The 20,948-nt window shown below is 36.0% G+C and overlaps 1 protein-coding gene across 4 annotated transcripts in view; it reads left to right on the forward strand.

Annotated features, from left to right (window-relative positions):
* LOC132944346 (protein TANC2) overlaps positions 1-20,948 on the forward strand; it is a 198,292-nt gene that overhangs the window by 123,633 nt on the left and 53,711 nt on the right. The window contains exons 1-2 of one of the 4 annotated variants that reach the window (XM_061013640.1): positions 9,200-9,603; positions 13,129-13,207. The exons of the other annotated variants lie outside the window; for them this stretch is intronic. Of the exons in view, the coding sequence (XP_060869623.1) occupies positions 13,144-13,207 (64 nt within the window). The 5' untranslated portion in view covers positions 9,200-9,603; positions 13,129-13,143. Of the gene's footprint in view, positions 1-9,199; positions 9,604-13,128; positions 13,208-20,948 lie in introns of those variants that run through there. 4 annotated transcript variants of the gene reach the window in all.

A 20,948-nucleotide genomic window follows, 5' to 3' on the forward strand; every position in this document is an offset into this window, starting at 1 on the left:
AGACAGTAGTAGTACTATACATGTGATATCCGATGAACGAGTATAATTGTTATTGTTGTTAATTAAAAACGGTTTCTATACTTTTTATGGTTTTAAACAGCGTAGCGTGTTTTTTCAACCGATATCACCCAAAAATTTGAAAATCGAAAGACCTTCAAATTTGCGTACAATTTAAAACACCACGAAATATTTACCTTGGCGTTTAAGGTCTATCGGAAAGATTAGATTCACTCTATATATCCAATGATACCATAGCGGTACAAGCTATTGTTTTTCAAACGAAAACATCTCCGTTTCACTGCTAATGAATTTTAGAAAATATTTATGCATTCATTTAAGTCTAAATATAATTCAAACAGGTATAGTTTTTTAATATTTTTTTAAACTACGTCGTCCGTCCCGTTTATACTCCCACTTACTTATTTATTCATATTGTATTCAAAAAGTTCAATAGACTACCTATATATTATTCTTATTCTTATATAGCTTTAGCTTTAAAGTTTAATAACTGAGAAACTAATTATTCAGTGTTTTGGAATCGCAACACGACGGTGCTTAACCTAAATTTCAAAACAGCTATGAATAAGTATTTTAAAATCCTATTATATTAATATTATGTTCTTTCTGCTGCAGCACCGATATAAAAATAACAATTCCAAAAATCACAATTCGAATAAATGCAAGTTAATCATAAAAATCACCCCGCAGTACAACAATGGTTATTTTTCGCTGCCGCTATTATATTAACAATAGTATACCGCGCTAACACTCCCTGTATTGAACGACCACCCTGTATAGGCATTCGAATGCGTGCCTTTTAAGATATTATAATATAATATAATAATTATGGTGACGATTATTGCAGTGAACGATATCCGAGCAGAGCACTCGGCCTCGTATATTAAAATCGAAATAAAATTTAACGAGATCTGCGCGCGGAAAAATCCATAATAATATAATATACGAAACGATGATGTCCACTGTCGGTTTTATGTCGCAAACATTATAATAATAATAATAATAATATGTGGTACGCGTTCGAATTTAATAAACCGATAGCACGCGTGGACAATATAAAATATAAAGTATAAAACGTTCGCGTCGGGTTTTCTGTTTCGCTCGCAACACGTACATAATAATACTATTATATTGCTATAGGTACCATACCGCCGACTGGCCAGTCGCCAGCGAAAAATAAAGTTTTTGATTGAAATATTTCGATTATCTATATTATACACCCCGTCGTTTGGCTTGGCTCGAGTTTCGCTTTATTTAGGTTTATGATATTATGATAATATATATAATATTTTTTAATCGGTTATATTATTATTGTAACAATAGTAATAATAATTTATTATTACGCATCTCGATGGAATTTATCGTAGTCATATTAAATAATCATCAGATTTTACTAAATTAATTTTAAGCGTGCTAAGTATAGGACCTGTGTATTTGTCTGTACTTGACCTACGCAATTCCGTTCTGGAAACGAAACGTATAAAATAATGACAATATTCGTTGCTATAACGTATACATATTGGTTATATCATTGATTATAAATTCTATACTTTATAATCAATGATTATAATATAGATATATTGACTATATTGTTCTAGAATATTTTTCAAAAATGGTTCAAATCCAGATTGATAATTTTGGATGTAAAATAGGTAAGTATGACATGGCAAAATATCGTAACTTTCAACTTGTTATAAGTAGCCTTTATAGGTATATTAGTATATTACCTACCGTAAATCATATAAACTAGTTCCAGAGAATAGGCATAGTCACGTGGGTATAATGCCGATTCCACACAATATGATAAAATAGTAAACAAAAGCTTAACTTTCCCATAATAGACGGAGGCCACGGACAGACTAAATTGTTTTTTAAAATACAAACATCGTTTTTTTTTTTTATTTTGTTATCTTTTTGTGGACTCGGCTTAATGTGTTGTTTACCGATAATTAAATTACATAATATTATAAATCTATCATTACGCATTCTAGTTGTGGATATATGACGTAGCGGGCTAGTGGCACTATACACTAAGAGAAATTGTTATGTTTAAAATACTATTTTTCAGAATTATGACAAAATCAGTATACAAAAGAAATGCCTACTAATTATGGTTTATTGTTACCAACAATTGTCGGTTATTAATGTTATTATACTTATTAGTTATTAATATTAAAGACATTACGCGAGCGCACCGATGCGTGTACATAAAGATATTATTATATACTTAGTATAAATATAATATTATAATATAAAGATAAATAAGTCTGATATTATTATGAATGATCTCATGATTTGAAAGTAAATATAACAAACATTTTGAATTTGAGTTTTAAATTGTTGAATTTCTTATTTTTTTTGATCATCCAAAACTCACAATATTCATAAACGATCCTATTACGACACCCAATAAGAAACATAATATATTATTAATAAATTATATTCTATACAAATTATTTATGTTTTTTTACTATTATACGGCGAAATTTTAATGATTCGCTTGAAGGGTACATATTATAGAACTTATATAATCTGTACTATACGTATTTAAATATACGATCCTGCTCTTGTATTTCAATATATCCATTACCCACCGTCCCTCGCCTACCTAGCTCACTATAATTCTATCTATTATAGGGTATTCGATATTATTATTAAATTTGTCGGCCAATAGTTTCTCTAGGTACACTCTAATGTAACGGTTGATAGTTATTATTTTGTTACCAGCTACACTCGCCGACCGCGAGAGGATGTGATAATAATATCAGGCAATTATGACATACCATAATATGTCCACCCACTTGTTGTAGGTATATGCGTAAAACGTTCGCCTTTCTTCAGCACCAAAAATATAATATGTTTCGTCGTAGGTAACCTAAGCGCACGCCCGTGAGTTGGTACCTCGTACCTTTTAATGAATGATTTCAAATTACCTGTACGTTTTTAAAATATTAAATTAGCCGTGAACGCCGAATGACTTTTAAACTCTATTGTAAAAATAGGCGTAAACAATGCATTCCATAATAATACGGGGTATGTGCAATGTGTATTATTATTATTATTATTATTATTATTATATTATTAGGTATTAGTTTAGTTTCAAACGTTTCCGAACCGTACCCGCCCAATAACATCCGGTCACTCGAGTCGCGTAGGCTACTATTGTGATATATATATTACGACTGAATTCCATAATATTTCCAATAAAGCGACGAACGTATCGAAAACGAGTTGTCGAAAATTAATAATTCACCGGTGATTGAAACCCGTAATAATAATAATAATATAATCTAAATAATATTATGACATAATCACGCCAGGCATCAGTAAGTATAATATCCATAACAATAAAGGCTCATTTCGGCCACTTGTTTATAGTAATAGATACGTAAAAATGAGCAGAACAGACAGCGAGTATATAATAATATAACCACTATACCTATATTATAATATTATTATGGTTACTGCGCGTTTGGAGATCGGGTTGTATTTTATATTTTTATGACTGAACTACAGCTGAAGTCGTGGGAAACGCAACTGTGGGCTCGGTGTAAACGACTCGAAAAATGTATTACATTTATATCATTCTATATAGCGACTGGAACAAAAATCCATTATTCGTCGTATGGGTATATATCTGCTGCAGTCGATCGTACCGAATCGCTTTCTCTGCGGTTTACGAATAACTAATTTAGTAGTGGTCTTATAATTTGATATAGTATTATATTATGCAGACTTATGGACTCGGATGGACCATACTTTGATTTTCGTTTGCGTGATTCTCGTAGAGTTACAGGAATCGTGCCAATCGTGTCATCGTGTCTATGGTTAACCGGTAAACTCCTCGACTGTAGAAGGAAAGTATAGAAATAATGTCGTCTGACGCGTTTTTTCAATCGAACGCCCACGAATGTAAATTGTTGCGACAATAATAAAACATGGTATTCGAGTATGGTACGAGAATCAGTGGCGTAGACAGGTGGGGGGGGGGGGGCTCAAAACTTGTTATCTGATCTGAGGGAGGCTTAACACGGATCCATATAATAAGTTTGATATGCCGATGCCTTGGATACATAATATTATAATACGCTATAGACTTTTGCAGTAGCCTTCATATACAAATTACAATTTCCACACGTCGGTTACATGGTCTTACATAATATTATGTTTAGAAAATTTGGTGGTGGGATGTGCTCCCCCCCCCCCCCCCCGGCCAGTGACCACCACCAAGACTACGCCACTGGTACAGGTATATAATATAATATTGTAAAGCTGTACTTTTATTTCCACAAGAAGATCGTACATAGATTTCGTGCTTGCTCCTCACGGTTAGGCGGTGCAATAATATTATTAACGTGCTCATTTTACGTGTAGTAAAATAATGCTTTTATCGGATTTTCAAACGAAAACCATAAATGCGATCCAATTTATTTGACCGCGCCCGAGGATAAAATACCAAATGGCGTGTCGAACGTTTGTATCTGTAGCTGGCTGCAGTTGACACGCAGATAGATATTATTATTATGTTTTTTATTTACGTTTTTTCTTCTTTTTTATCGCAGCCATAGACATATTATCCTACGCCAGCATGTATGTATAGGTAACTCCTTCATCTGCGGTTTTTATCACATTTTTACGATTTTATTCTTGTTCACGGTTGTTTCTTTCTTCCCCTCTCGAGATTCGTATCGGTTAATTTATCGCGATTCGTAAGTATCATTACCCAGCCAAATAAAACTCGGGCAAACCGATATTAATTTTATGTGATAGGTGTGTTTTATACTTTTATTATGTATATAGTTAAATTGTAGTATGCTAATGATACGCACACAATATCTTTTATTTTGGGAATGGCAAGTTTAAAGTACCTACCTATAAACAAACCTAAAAAGGACGTGCAACACAATATTGTAAGTTCCTTGACGAATATAATTTTGTTTGAAAAGTTAGTTAATACTAGGGTGAATGCAGAGTTAGTAGGTTAATATGAAGAGTATTTATAGGATTTCCTTAAAATATAACAGAAAATCAAAAGTTAAAAAACGAATTTTCTTCATTCATTTCTCCATTACACAGGACCAACAAAAGCTGTGTGATTGAAATTTGTTCATTTGTTGCGAGTTAATATAACTTCGCTAAGTGCGAATAGTTATTAACCAAACGTAAGTTTCACCAATGCTGTCGATCGAAAAATCCGTTGTCAATTAATTAAATATTTTTTCTGACTTCTGAGAAGAAACTTAAGTATTACTTTACAATATTATATAAAATTCAATTAAATTCATAAAAAGGTACTGTAAAATATAGAGTTCTAATTATACAGTATGCATATTTAATAATAAACAAAAAGTTTAATACTTAATCATATCATGATAATACCGTATTACCGTACAATTTTACTTTTGCTGTTTATTTCGAAGAAGGCCTCACACATTACTAATTAATGTTATCAAAAGTAGGCACTTACTATGTTATATACTTTCAGGTATACCTTATACCTAGCTTAATAATGTATGGGAACTTAAATATTTAACTTAAACTCTGGTGAATAGTGAATATACTAAATAATATACATTCATCCATTTTTTTCATACTTCCATTTGATCGATGAAATTATGATTTCACACAATTGCACGATTTTTAATCAATTTCCGCACGTTTGAGATGATCAGCTATTTAATCGTATTGATAACAGTTATTACGTTATATTATATTCGTTAAAAATTATATTTGTTGATATTTTAAAGTGATTTTATAAGCTTATTATTATATCCTCGGCCATGTAGGTATAAGCTGGTATCGAAGAACGGTATTAATTATTAACAGTATAATATTGCTATTTGCTTTATTATTTGAATGTCCTAAAAATATAAAACTATTGGAGTAGAATATTATTTACAGTTACCAATTACCATAATGATTTCAGTATGCGACTATACGAGTTTAAGTAACACGCACTGCACACATAACTTCGTTTTATTTCTATAAGTTCTAAACGTAAAAAGTAAAAATCTCAAAATGTTATTTCATTATTTCAGTACAATATTAATCCATGTTCCATATTATACTCGAACGAGGAGTATCGAGTTTATGATAGGTTTGTAATATTATCATCAAAATCATACTTATGAAGCGTAACAAATAACAATAGGACATGTTATGGACCAATTACCAACGTACTTTCATGTATTTTATTGCTTCTAATCTTTTATGAATTCTAATAATTTGAGCTTTTTCATTATTTTAAACGATGAAAATCTATATAATAGGTAGGTAGTCTGGTGTTTTTCTTTTACAAACTGAACTATACCTATCGTCTACCAAATGTAGAACTTCGTTCGTTAAAGTGATGTAATAAACCTATTGAATTGTATTTAATACTTATTATGAATTTAAAAATACATTCATAATATTATATTTTCTACATGTCTTGTTGGTACAAGGTTTCTTCTAAAAGCGGTTTGAATATATTATAATTAACTCATTAAATGATAAACATTGTATAGTACCTATATATCTTATAGGTTACGTGCTCGAATTCGAACACATATTATTACCTATATTACTTTTATGGTTTTGTTAACAAGGTATTTATACCGGAAACAAATAACCTGATAAATGATGAACGATTAATTTGTTAAAAATGATTGAGAACAGATTGAGAATAAGCGTTTTCGGGCTATAACATTTACGTTACGTCTTCGCGGTGTTATTATAGTTATTATTTTGTGTGCCCGGACGATTAATCAAAACCGAGAGAGATCACTGCGCATGTCCGCCATAATCAAATTAAAATAATATTATGTACTCGTGTCTTTCGCGCGGTCATTATTTTTCAGGAGTGGGTAATAATCGTACAACGTGGAATATAATAATAATAATAATAATGGTACATTTTGGACGACCGATAGAGTCTGGTGCATATAATGAATGTTGGACCGGTATTGCAGGGGTCATGATGTGTAATTATAAAACGCACGTTTTAAGTGCAACCTTTCTGGAGTCTCGTTTTCGTCCTAATGTCTTTTTGGTACACGACAGCAGACACAGTCCTCCCTGGAATGTGTAATAACAGACATCGCCGAAACACTAATAGATAAAATTAAATTTCGTTTCACGAAAAACACGATTCACCATTATGCACTCCCCGCATCGTTCAAACGGTCCCGAAATAAACGTCATAAATTCACATTAAAATGTTACGTTCAGCATTTTCAGACACCCTGACAAGAAGCAATACTTTTAATTATCGCATTACTTACGGCGATTGTAAAACTTGCACGTGGACTGTGCGGTCCGTTTCAGTGCCATTGTGCACTTCTCCGTTCTCGTTCTCGGTTTTCTAAACGGTCGTGGGAAATTAGTTTCCCAAACAAATCAAAAGTCGAACTCGGCGGCCGAACTTGACCTTTCACGGGGAAAACAAATCGCAGCATAGCAGTGAGCACACGACGAGTGCTTTTACTTTTCACAACTCAATACATATTATTATAAAAGGGGTCTTCAATTTAAATGTTACGCATAAAGCCAACCGTTATAATTCGATACGTGTTTTATTTCTGTTCGGACCATTGAGCAGTCACGACCTTTAATATTTTAATAATATTTTGTTCGTTTCACGACGCTATCGTTATCCGCAGCGATGGTTAAGGGTTACCAGTCGGCATTTTCGTTGTAGAACTCACTTTATAGCAGATTACGATTGTTGAACGAATCGATAACGAACATTTTACGACCTATATGATAGGTTCGATCCGAACAATATCGTGTGACGTGAAATCGTATGACGAATGCGTCGTAGGTAAAAATAAAATGACATAGTAGGCACCTGCCCACGTTGTTTGGTCGTCGTCGTCGTCGTCGTCGTCACAATAATGATATCTTTATTAGTTGTATTTTGTTGTATGGAAACATAGACGTGTCAGAATAGACGTACAACGTCGTAACACATAAAAGTACGAAAAATACTATAAACGAGGTCCACGTCTTGTAATCGAGACAGAACAATCACTAGGCGTCGACAATAACAATAATATTATTGTTGTTGCGTTTATATTTAACGCGATTTTTCCGGAACGCGGACGATGATAACGCGCTTAAAGTGCTAATTATATTATTAATTATTTTATTTATAATATTCGTAATATCTTTTATACGGGCTGCCCCAATTATTCGAATATGAAAACACATTTGCAAGCTAATATTTAACAAATTAAAATAGTTATAATGACATTGAAAAATAATAATAATAATAATAATAAAATTACAATGCATTTTAAATAAAAATAAAATGATAATAATTCAAAATAAAAGAACGATGGGTCCTCGACCCTCGTTGGCCAGCGTTGTCATCGTCCTGTACATTTTTTTTTTTTTAAAATAAAGTGTTGAACAAACTGGCGAAATTGGAATATAAAAGGAATGGAAATGGCGAAGGTTCCGAGTAGGGAAATTTATATTACCCAATAAGTCAATAACACTTGAGCATCTGTAGAGAAATATTGATAAGTTTAGACGGAAACAAGATTATTATCAACCCTTCTATATCAGCTAATGATTTTTAGTTAAGAATCCGACGAACAGGAGTATAATCGTGTGGTGGTCATTTTATTGTAAAAAAAGAGCAAGAAACTTGAAAAATGTCTTCTGGACACGCTGGATCTGGTCAGTATTAGTAATTGGAACCCAGACTGCAGCTTATACCATACTCCAGGACTGAAAAAAACAATAATAGAACAGTAGACATTCAATAGAAGCAGAGAATTTAAAATCAGTACAGATACAAAGCTCAACAATTTAAGTGCATTACACGACATAATATTATTATATTCGATTGTAATAATGATAATAATTATAATCATCAGTATCAGACGCGTTACGTTCGGATGGTCGACGTGTCTAATACTAATAATACTATGGTACAGCAGGTCGACGTAAACGGGTAAAATAAATTATTTACATCGAAACCGTCCGTTCACAAAGCATTCATTAAAATATTATAATTATTACAGTATTATTATTATCGTGTGTATTGGTCCACGAAACGACGTTCGCGCCGGGAAACGGCGAAAAAACCGAACCGAACGAGATAATAATAATATTATTATTGTTGTTGTGTGTGGCGACTCGTCGGCGGCGCGGGGTCAACAGGTTGGGCCGTCGGAAGCGCTGAAGTAGTGTGCGTGCGGCGGCGTGGTCGAGCGGAGTGTGTGTGCGTGCGCGCGCGATCAGTGTGCGTCGAGTGCGTGTCTGTTGCACAGCGACCGTTTGAGCGTCGTATCGTGTGCGCGTGCGTTCCACTCGTCGAAGTCGAAGTCGTTATACGCTGTTATTTTATTACATTTTGTTTTTCGAAATCTCGCGCGTCCGCGTCGTCGCTGTCAGTCGCGATTTACGAACGTGTTTTATTCGTCTTTCGGGCTTTAAAACGATATCGAAATAAATATTTTCCGTTCGGATATTTGAACACGTGATCGCGAAGTGCGAGTATTTACCACCGACCTCTCTTTCGAGTGTTTAGATTTTCGTGTTCGCCTCGTGAAGTTCGCGTTCGGCCCGCAGAGCTGCTTCCACCGGACATCCAAGGTACGTACCAACGTCACGTTGTACTAAATGATATTACTTTTGGCGACGCAAGTGGGTTACGATTGACGAGTATCATAATATTATTATCATCGTTATCAGGTCTGATTTCGCGGTTAGGATTTTCAATTTAACCTAACCGGATTTTTTTCGCCGTTTCCCCGGCCCGGTACAGGACTTTATGAGATACGTCACGACGTCTCGTTTTGTCACCTGCTCATGATAGTGAATGAGTCACGAGCCGTTTAGAGGTGTGGCGAGGACACGAGCTCGCCGGACTTTCATTCGTTTACGACATAACGCGTATATTATTATTATTAGGCACTTATTAAAATATCATATGATATTAGCGTCGCCCACGGGTTTCGTCCGTCAACTCACTTACACGTTGTTATAAACAACGTTCGTATTTTTATCGTCGACCCCGCCAATATTATACACCGCCGACCCGGTTTCGCGCATGGACCGCGGACCGCATGGCGCACTGTGTCCCGCCGGTTTTAGAGTTTCCAAGCGGATATCAGCGTACTTTGCTCCCATCCCCTATTAACCCTTTAACGCTGTGACGGAAATAATATGACGGGGGGTCAAAAGCCCGAGAGTGAAAGGCTTTCCTAGTGTTGACTGCAGGTGCAGCACCGTACAGTCGGATTATATTTTATGCACAATAAAAAACGAGGGACTGGCTTTTTGTTTTCCGTGATCGATATAATGTGTGTGGGGTGCGGGGAGAAATATCGCATTATATATTGTGCAGCAGTTGGAGGGTTGTGATGGTAAATCACGTACGATTGAATAGGGTGGTTCCCAAAACCGGCTGTCCGACCAGGGGTTCGCCAGGACCTGCAGCGGTGGGTGGTGTTGGTGCGGTATGACGCACGATGCTCAGACGGGTTTCGTTTTTTACCCATTTCGGTCCTGCGAAGAGAATTTTCTGAACGGCGGTCATGATTTGACGTGTCGAACTCTAGTACGGCCTAAGCCTAATGCCGGTGGCATATTATTATGTCCGCGTGTCGTTGTCGTCGTCGTCGATTATTGTATATGTAATACCATTATAATACATATCAGTCAGTGCTAGTCGTAATAGGTCTCCGACAAACGATTAGCCGCCCGAAAAAAAACGTGTGAACTAATATTTCTTGTCGTTGTCTCAAAGTGTTTGAAGTACACTCGAAAACCGTTCGTAGAAGAGGTCTTCGTAAACTTGAAATGGACTGCGAAAGTGGTTGGTATCTTTGGCAGAACGAACTCCTTCGCAACTGCAATTTCCCTATAAATCTCGAGTGTCAAAAGTTTAAATCGAAGTTTTTCGAGTGGCTTCGATAGACATTACGTTTCAAGTGTGTACGATCGACGGTCGTATCGGTTTCCGGTGCGGCTCCAAACGGTTTTCGAATACACTGCGCAGTCCATGTAATTATCGGCTGTACTCGCCTTGCAAATTGCCGTCGATTCGACTTGGTCTTATGACAAACATGTCATTCGTACGTATTTATTGGAGACTGCTGCCGTCCGTATTTTATTTTGATAATATTATTATTATATATCTTTCTTTCGGAGTCGTCGTCGAGTCTGCTGACCGTCGGTAGAATTAAGACATCGTTTTACGATGGTTTCATCGCTCTCTAAATGCCTTTTTCTATTTTATACGCATACGCCTACCGCGCGGCTGTAAATTAACAACTGCAGCAGAGTATGATCGTCTTTTGTATTTCTGTCTTAACGACGACGGCAGCGTAAAGGTAAAAAAAAAATCGCAATCTTTTTTAAAAATCGAAACGGACGGGCAGGCCTGAGGCTAGTCGTGGTGAGTAGTTTATACTATACGGTTCTCCGTACAGTCGGTCGGACAGGTAGTGACTTCTTGATTTGGTATGGTCGAACGGCGCAGTAATAATCTTTTTTTTACCTCTGTTTTTCTTCATTACCGTGGTAATCGCTGCGATTCGAAACGGTCTCCTACTAGGTAGGTACCCGTCTACTGTATAACTACTAATACACACTCCCATAAAAAGAAGAACGAATGTAACCGACTAATTCCGGTGCGCTTTTGTTTTCACGAAATATACCATTATAATTTTAACGTCGTCTTACGTTTCCAAAATCTTTCGTGTTGTACAGTTTACCCAAACTGCATATTATACTCGGGTTCATTGACGTGGCGATATAATATTGTTTATAATATTATGTGTGGTGAAAATTTATTTTTATAGCATCCACCCCTTGCAATTTGTACACTCCACCCACTAGATATAAATAAAATAATATATGTACCTATAGCTATTTGTAGGTAGTTTATTTACGTGTAGACTTTTCTTATTCTACTCGGGGTCGTCCGAAGTGACCGTTTTGTCCTTGGCCCCATTATAAGACAATTTCTACAAGCCCTCTGAATTCCAGATGAACTTGTTTGTTAGTCATAAATCATAATTGTTATTTATTATTTAAAAATATCAAAATTTCTCTGTAGAAATTCGTTATTGCAAGTACCAATCGACGGGCGCTGACTATGTATAAGTAGTTATTATTTATTAGTGTTATTATTTTAATACCGAGTAGGTACCTACTATGAGTTACATTAACACTGACCGATATCATGAGTTGAATGACCTTGGTCAAATTTGCTAAAATGTTGCAAATCTCTGACCGATCTGTGGATAGTTTTCATCATATATTTTATCCCGATGTGTTATGATGATTTAGGGGTGCCAAAATCAATTCCCCCCCGGTCACGAAAAACTTTGGGACAGCTCCGGTTATAGTTGGATAGGTAGCCGGTTAGGTTACAGGTATATGCAGGATACTCATTTTGAATTAGTAGATGGCCATACAGTTAGCCACTGTCGTCCACGGCCGAACCTGCAGGGTCGACCACTCAAAATAACCTCTCCGACCTGGGTTTTGACCTCCGGACGACGATGTGAAAAATCCCGTATTCGAAACCACCCCGCAAAAACCGCTGTAGCTCACATACGCAATACTATGCCATTGAATATTAATAATTGTAGTACGAGCGCCACTGAGTGGGCATGTGTCTCGGTGTGTATGTAATGTGTGTGTGTGACGATCTCAGAGGTGGTGTGTTGCATGTGTCGAACACTAGGCGGAGAGAAACTCAATACGCGCCGCCCGACCGGAAGACCGTACAACCGTCAAAACTTATCTCCAGCACTCGCTTTCCTCCGTCGTCGTATATGCATCCGTATATTTTGTAGATACCTATACGTATATTATAATATCAGCAGTTGTATTATTATGGCGTCGTGTCGAAACTATAAACAGTCGCCGCTGCCACTGTGTTTCGCGTTCAAACGACACACAATAATATAATAATTTATACTATATCGTCGTTATCATGAAGTTTACTACGTGTTGTATGCGTACATAGATAATAACGGGGAGACGTGGTCGATTTCACGCCGGTTTTTTCGTCGTGTACAGGTGGTGATCGATGATACTCGTCGTCGTGTATAATAGGTATTGTATATTATTAGCGATACATCATTACAATAATCACGTTTGCAGGACATCGCCGGAACCATGCCGGGACACGACCAGCAGTGCGACCTGGAAGACGACGACTTTTGGCCGAACATTTCTTCAGGTACACATCATCATCACAATACGATACTGAACACGATATTATTATATTGTAAGCGCGTTCGAATAGACGTAGGTACGCGGGAAAAAAGAAAAATTGAGCGGCTTTTAAAAAAAAGCGTTTTTCTATGCACTGTTCCTCTAGTAAATATATCGGCTCGTATTAAGCTCGCAGAATATAATAATATAATGGCGTTATGTTTCGCGTCGTTATTGTATTATTATTTTTATTATTATTTCGTTCACATCTGGGGTGCTATACGCCCGGGAAAGATTTCAATAATTACCCTAAGGTTATACGACGTGTTCGCGAGCGCCCGTGTACGAAATATAATCATTACTGTAAACAAAAATATGACGAAACGTGTTGATATTATATAATAATATAATATCTACGTCACGTCCAGACAAATATTTTAATGGTTTATGTTAACACGGCCGTCGTAGTACACTGGAGTCTTTTGCCGAGTGGGCAAATTTGGCACGCGGAATGGAACTCGAGGCACGTTTGTTTGGCCGTCTACAATTTACTGTCGTCGTGGTCCATTGGCGTTTGATGACCCACACGCGAACATTACGTGCCATGGACGTTATCGTTGTACAAAACACGAACTTTGGGTTTCCAGGCGAAACATTAGGTACAGCCGTCGACTTTTAGATAATATCTCGATTTTGCGAGGCGTATTTAAACAAATTTTCAATGTATTATATATATATGTATATTATAATATTATGGTAAACGCGGTTATCGGTGGCCCGAAAGCGGTTGTTGTAACGTTATCCGCGCCGCTTCTTATCGTAAATCAGAAAGTACCTATAAAATAATATAGGTAATAATATATTACGAGGTACCTATGCCTAATTGATTACGATAATACTGTGTTTATAATAATAAATAATTATAATAATATATTCTGCACGTTTTGACGAAAGTATAATGTTTTAGTAATAATAATAACACTAATAAATTTAATACGCCAATATAATATTATGTACGACACGCGCGCGACGCAACTGCGGAGTAGATTTTAATCGGATCCATAGATTATTGAATATAGTTGAGTACATTGTACGCATAATATTATTATAATAATACTCGCTCAGGTGATTGATTTAAATGGATCCCGTCGGCTATACAATAATATAGTTTTTCGACGATTTACAAGATAGAATCATATCAGATGATAAGATTTCCCCTCGTACTTTTCGTATAATATCCTGAGATAATCTCGCGGGTGGCAAGACGGGCGTACGGTTTCGATAAAAAAAATCGGTAACTTTTTTTGCGCGATTGAAAGGAGCGTGTACGTTAAACATGTATAATCGTGTGCGTATTATGATCGGCACACCGTCAAGTACGATTTTTCGTCCAAACGCCGATCAATACTTACCTATAGATCTTGGACGATTATAACGATATTATAATAAATACAATTATCTGAGATCCTGTTTCGTCTATAATTCACATAAATATAATAATATATGAACCGTAAAACGTTTGAAATTCCTATTAGTATTCGCGGTATTCATACCGCCACAGTTAGAATTAATTACTTTGCCCTCGATTTTGCCGGACAACAAATTTAAACTAAAAGACGTTTAGGGTTTCACCCAAGGGAGGTGTAGGTACTGTGCACATTGCTGCTAACTCTGACGCACTGCAGTGCAAAAACGATATCACGTGTTCTCGATTCCCTCAGACTGCGCTGAAAACCAGAAGCTTTACCTTCTTTCATGACGAAAACGATGTTTCCTGCAGCATGTAGTACGCGAGGAGCGATCGGAGGAAAAATTATATAAATTTATTTTTTAGGTATACTTTATAAATCATGCAATACATTTTTTACACAATTTTTTGCATATTTAAATGCAAATTTAATTTTTGTGAACTAATCATTATATTTTTCGAAATTTTCTCATTATGTCAATTTGATGAGACTTTTTTGAATACCTAGTTATAATATGTAACATGATCATAATACATTATTTTACATATAATTATGGTAAAATAAAATGATCATCAAACGTTGATTTATTATCAATAGACGATACTCCGATACTCACTGATAATTTTAACTTAATCACCACAGTTTGTTTTACAAATGTATACGCTGTTTATGTAGGTATCCATTATTTTATACCATAGTCATATCTATATCAGGCTCCAGATCATATCTTGTTCTTCTAAAGGACATAGAAGACTCTAGTTTACACATCGTCTCCTTCAGCAAGTATAATATTTATATCAGTTACACACTTACTAATTGTAAGCAACTTGATTTATGAGTAGGAAAAAAAGATACCTAACTTTGATAGATTTGCTCAATGAAAGTCGGTTATCTATTGATGATGGTGTTTTCCGAGAGAAAATCCGAACAGGGGGGGCGGGAGAAATGTGTCAAGTTATAATTATTTATTAATTTATACTTAATTAATTATACTCAAATATTAGTTGCACTTACCTGCAGTGTGCAGTGTGCCAGCTAGTGAACCGTATACTTACTATTATATTATTATCGTTATGGTCATTATTAAATATTTTTATTATCTTGTCATCGTCGCGGCGCTGTGTATTGTACTAAAAACCAGGGCGCGTGTATTATATTATTATACCGCAGGTAGCCACTGAATCTGTTTAGCGTATGGCCCCGAGGAAAAACTCGCTGGATAAGCTCCATTGTCATAAATCAGTTCGTCGCTTTGAAATGTAATATTTACTACGATATTATTATAGCGTCCTACAACCACCTTCCCGGCCGCTCTCGTTGACGGTATAATAATAGCACGTAGAATGTCTGTTGTATAGTCGTTGTAGCCACAGTACTCGCATGCGCTCGGCGTGGAAAACGCAGGCAGGCAGGCGTGTTATATAGGTATACGTTTACATGTACAATAATAATATTATATAGATAGATATTGCCGAACCTAACCCCCGGACGACTGCTGCAACAGTGGCGGACGGTCGTTTTTCGATTGGCCCGGTCCAGAAATTTTCGGCGTCCGCGATGCCGGAAAGAGACCGAAAACGAGCTCGTCGGTCGTCGTCAGCCCCGGGGATGCATTCCGGCGTGTTCGGACCTCTGCCTCCGCCGTTGCCGTTCCGAGAACAATACGAATTCCGGTACGTCGTATAATACTACTCGCACACTACAACAATACAATATAATACGCGTGTACACCTACCTACCTGCCTGGCCTGCGTGCCGGTGTAATAACGAGCGTATAGTCGTCGTCGCGTATCTGTGTGTTTGTGACATTATTATCTATTCTCAAAACGTTCACAGACCTCCGCGCACGAGCTCTTTCACCGACGACGTGCGTACGACAATATACAAGTGCGAGTGTGTGTGTGTGTGTGTGTGTGTATGTGTGTGATATTCACATCATATATTGTACGTATAATAATACTGTCGAGTACACGTACGGAGATGCTGCGCGTTTCGGGAGACATCAACGCCGCAGGTCCTACGTGCCGGTCCTGCAACCGTCGCAGCAGACAACGACAAAACGACGCCGCCTCCGGGGCCCCCCCACGCACGCGACTGCTAAAATCAGCTCGCTAATTAATTCCGACCTATATATCATAATAATAAAGAAATATATTATACGCGTACACTTTGATAACATATGTAGAGCGGCGCTAACAGGTACAGCATTTGTATGTATATATAATATTATTATTGTAGTTGCGGTGGTGGTGGTCTGCGCCGAATTTGTTTTTGGGAACGCCGCCGCCGGTCACGTGGTCTGTCCCGCGACTTGCCGTCTAAACAAAATACAAACCATTATATTATTATAGATAATATTATCCTCTCGAGACTTTCTCTGCAAAACATTAGATTTGACCCATCGGCGGAGCCTCGGGACTCTCGTAGAAAACGTGAAATCGATTCAAAGGCACGTATGAAAAATACTCTTATATAGTTGATATAATATAATATGTTTTAATTGAAATATTTTCGTGTGTTTTATTTACTGCTTGACCCGAGCGTTGTCTATAGTAAAATTGTGTACCTACCTCTACATCGCTCACTGGAATTAACTCTAATCCATATCTCTACGGGAATGAAAACTTTTTTTTTGTTTAATCTAAGGTTTTCAATAAACTTGGAAAATACAAGCACATATTTGATTTGTTGCCTCCAAAAAATATTATTTTGACATTTTTGATTATTATAATATGCTTTATGTATTAATGTTTATTGCACATTAGGTAATATTTTTAAATATATTCAAAACATTGTTTGGGGGAGGGGGTGACTTTTTTAGATACCCGTTTGTGGAAATTTTATTAAAAAAAAAAATAAAGTCTCCCTTAAAATTCGGCTAAAATAATATCCCGCTTAACCAAGAGAGGCGTATTTAGTCCTTATTTTAAAAGGGCCTTTATTTCTCCCTAAAATACGTATCGGTTCGCCTATATGGCATGTGGTGTTATGCACCATTGTAATCATCAGATGTACGTAAATAATTTATTAAAAAATATAAAAAATCGATCGTATTATATAGACGTATCCCACCGCCGCTGACAAGGAGTGAAAAAGTGGAATTTTAATCGTATATTAGGTACCTATAATTCGTATAGACACGGCCTCCGGACTGATTGAAAAACCAATATAATACAACAATACCTCGCCTTAGTTGATTGAATAATTATATTTTTATAGAGCATAAAGCCTCTCTTCGGATAGTTTCGGTGAGGCGCCTAAATTTCGAAAAAGAATATTAATAAAGCGAAAACAAATAATCGTCTATATGCGTTATAATATTCCTAATGAACACGTCGTCTCGTTCGTTCGTGGCCGACGTGCGTATTATATTATAAAGTCATAGGTGTTAATAACAATATTACATTATTACCTATATTATTTAGGTATGTACTATGTACTATGTAGTAAATATACTGTGTGATAGATTACTGAATAATAATTTATTATACTGTACAGTGAATACGCGCAACGTCTTTTGGGATTCAACGGCTCTTACGCGCACGCGCACGTCTTCATAGCGAAAGCCGTCTGCTTCCGGTCTAATTAAAAATAATAAACACGTGTTGCGTACATTACATATTATTATATTATTATAATTTTGATGCCTGCAAAATAAAAGAAAATGCCAATTAACGAACGATTTAAATGAGAGTACGTACACACAACGTATGTACCTATCGACATTGTCTGCAGCGATGGTACTATTATAGTTACGTTTCGTTCGACCGGTCTAAAGAAAGGTCGTGTAAAACATGCCGTTGTGATAATATTGTTGTGTTACTGTTGGCGATTCGTTAAGTAGCCATATAATATAATATTATATACCTATCTATTATTGCAATTTTGCCCATGTGCTACGGTATTTCTTTCCAATTAGAATATAATATAGGTAATATTATGCGTTTTGGGATTAACGGTGAACGCGTACGGCTACTGCAGGCTCTGTGTATACCGAGGGGTTAATTATTGTTTCGTTATTGTTCTACCAATTGTATATTTTGTCTCTGTCGCCGTCTTACTGTTGATATTCCGTTTAATACAGGGTGATTCACCAAGCATGATAGTTTATTCTTTATATTTCATCCTTAATAATGCATTAATGCTTTGGTAAATTATCCTGCGTATGTAATATTATATATATTATTATATAATAATAATATGAATCTAAATTCCGCTAAAATTATCATATGTAGGTATAACCGTATAAGCATGCGTCCTTTGATGTCTCAACAAGGAGCTTATAATACGGTTAAAATCGGACCTTTCATACCCAGCCTATCAAATTATTATTAATAATATTATCTGTATTAACTAGGGAGTTTCAAGCATCATTAAGTGTATAATACTATTTGCAAACATCTTCACGGACGTAACTCTCTTAGTTAGGTGTACGCAGGTACCTATATAGACATTATAGAAAACTGGTCGTATAACAGTGCATACCTTAATGCTTTAAACAATAATATTATTTTCGTGAGTTGTTTTTGATTTTTAGAGTGAATATTTTTTGGTGAATGACGAACACAATAGAATAATTCAATTGGGGTCGCGTTGGTAATAATATTTATTTTACTACATGTATACAAACGAATAATATATTATGTAAATATCACGAACACGTTATAGTATAGGAAGTATACACTCATATTTCAACGAAATAAATAATATTATAATCTATTTTCAAAATGATGTATTGACCACTCTTTCAAACGATTCGTATTTTTACCGTCATTGGAAAAAAAAGGCTAAAATAAATTGGTCCATTAAAATACGTGTGTCATGTTATACGTGAGCAAAAATAACAATATATTATGTACTTAGTATGTTTGTAATATTTGTATACTCTAACAGTATAGATTAATAATATTATATTTCGTTTCTATTAACGTACTAACCTTATCTATTTTGGTGTTCTAAAAAGTACAGAGTATTGTCACGTATAGTCGAAACGAGATATTATTATCATTTTATTTGTTAATCGTCAAATTAAAAACATAGTATTACACTGTCGTGGGTGAAAAAAACATAATCGAAAGAAAATTTAAATTTAAAATAAAATAATTATCTTGAATTCGAAATATGCACCAGCCATAGAAGAGTTAGTAGACAACGTAATATTCGAATTATTAAATCATTGGGTCGGTGATCACTATCGTATAAAAGATAAATACATAATTAGTATTTACAATTATTTATCGGCTAAGTAATAAGTATTTTGAAATATAGTATTAAAGTATATAGTTATAGGTGCCCGGGTGTCTACTTATAAAAATGGCAAAAATCATATTTTGAATGAATTCAAAATTAAAGAAAAACTGGCGATGAGCCCGCTTGGGGAATCACCTTTTACATGTATTAATATAGGTAACCAACTGTTGTATTAAAGTCTTTGTACGAATTCTGTTTTCTATAACGCTTTGGCGCTTCGACTCGTTGTACGACTTATGTGGAAGGGACACAATGTGGACGCCGCATGACTACACGAGTCAACATCATTATTGTTATAGGCACCTATACCTATACTTCCTATATAGTTCGTTTATTTATCAGAGACAATAAAAACTATTTGTGAACAATATTGTATTATGTATCTCTACTAATTGCGACCGAATACGATATATGATGCGTTTTTGTGTTTTGGTCCGTTATTGACACCCTCGATATATTTTTTTTTCCGTTATAACCCCATGATGCTGTTCGCCGTCACGAACACGCTGCGATGACGGCATCGAATCATTATTTAATCGTGTGATATACCGTTATGGGTGTTGCGAGATCACTTCGTGGTCGTGATCATTAAAAATCTCGACGATCAAACGGCGCGCGACACCATCATCACCGTAGTCGCATCATGGTCGTCGTCATTAAATACCACTCGGCTAGAACATACTCAACACACACCCATACGAAACCATACACACCATTATTATGCCGCCTCGCGAATCCTTCTGTATATTATAATAGTAATAGTATATTATATTATGATGTGAGAATCGCACGATTTCCGCTTGCACGTGTCGCACTTCACAGAATATTATTGCGGTAGGCGCTTGGAAAAAAAAAACCACGGAAAACCTTCCAAACGGCTGCTGCAGGTATCCGACTACGATCCGCGGCGCATACAGCTGATAACTCCTCCTCGTCCTGGTGCAGGTTCAGATTTGTGGTCGTTGGCTGACCGCGTGCGTCCGCGGTAGAGTTGCTGCACAGTGTTGCACTTATCTGGACGGTGCATCAGAATGCTAACCGGTGTGT

The sequence above is a fragment of the Metopolophium dirhodum genome, chromosome 5 (assembly GCF_019925205.1).
Source record: "Metopolophium dirhodum isolate CAU chromosome 5, ASM1992520v1, whole genome shotgun sequence".
Taxonomy (NCBI): Eukaryota; Metazoa; Arthropoda; class Insecta; order Hemiptera; family Aphididae; genus Metopolophium; species Metopolophium dirhodum.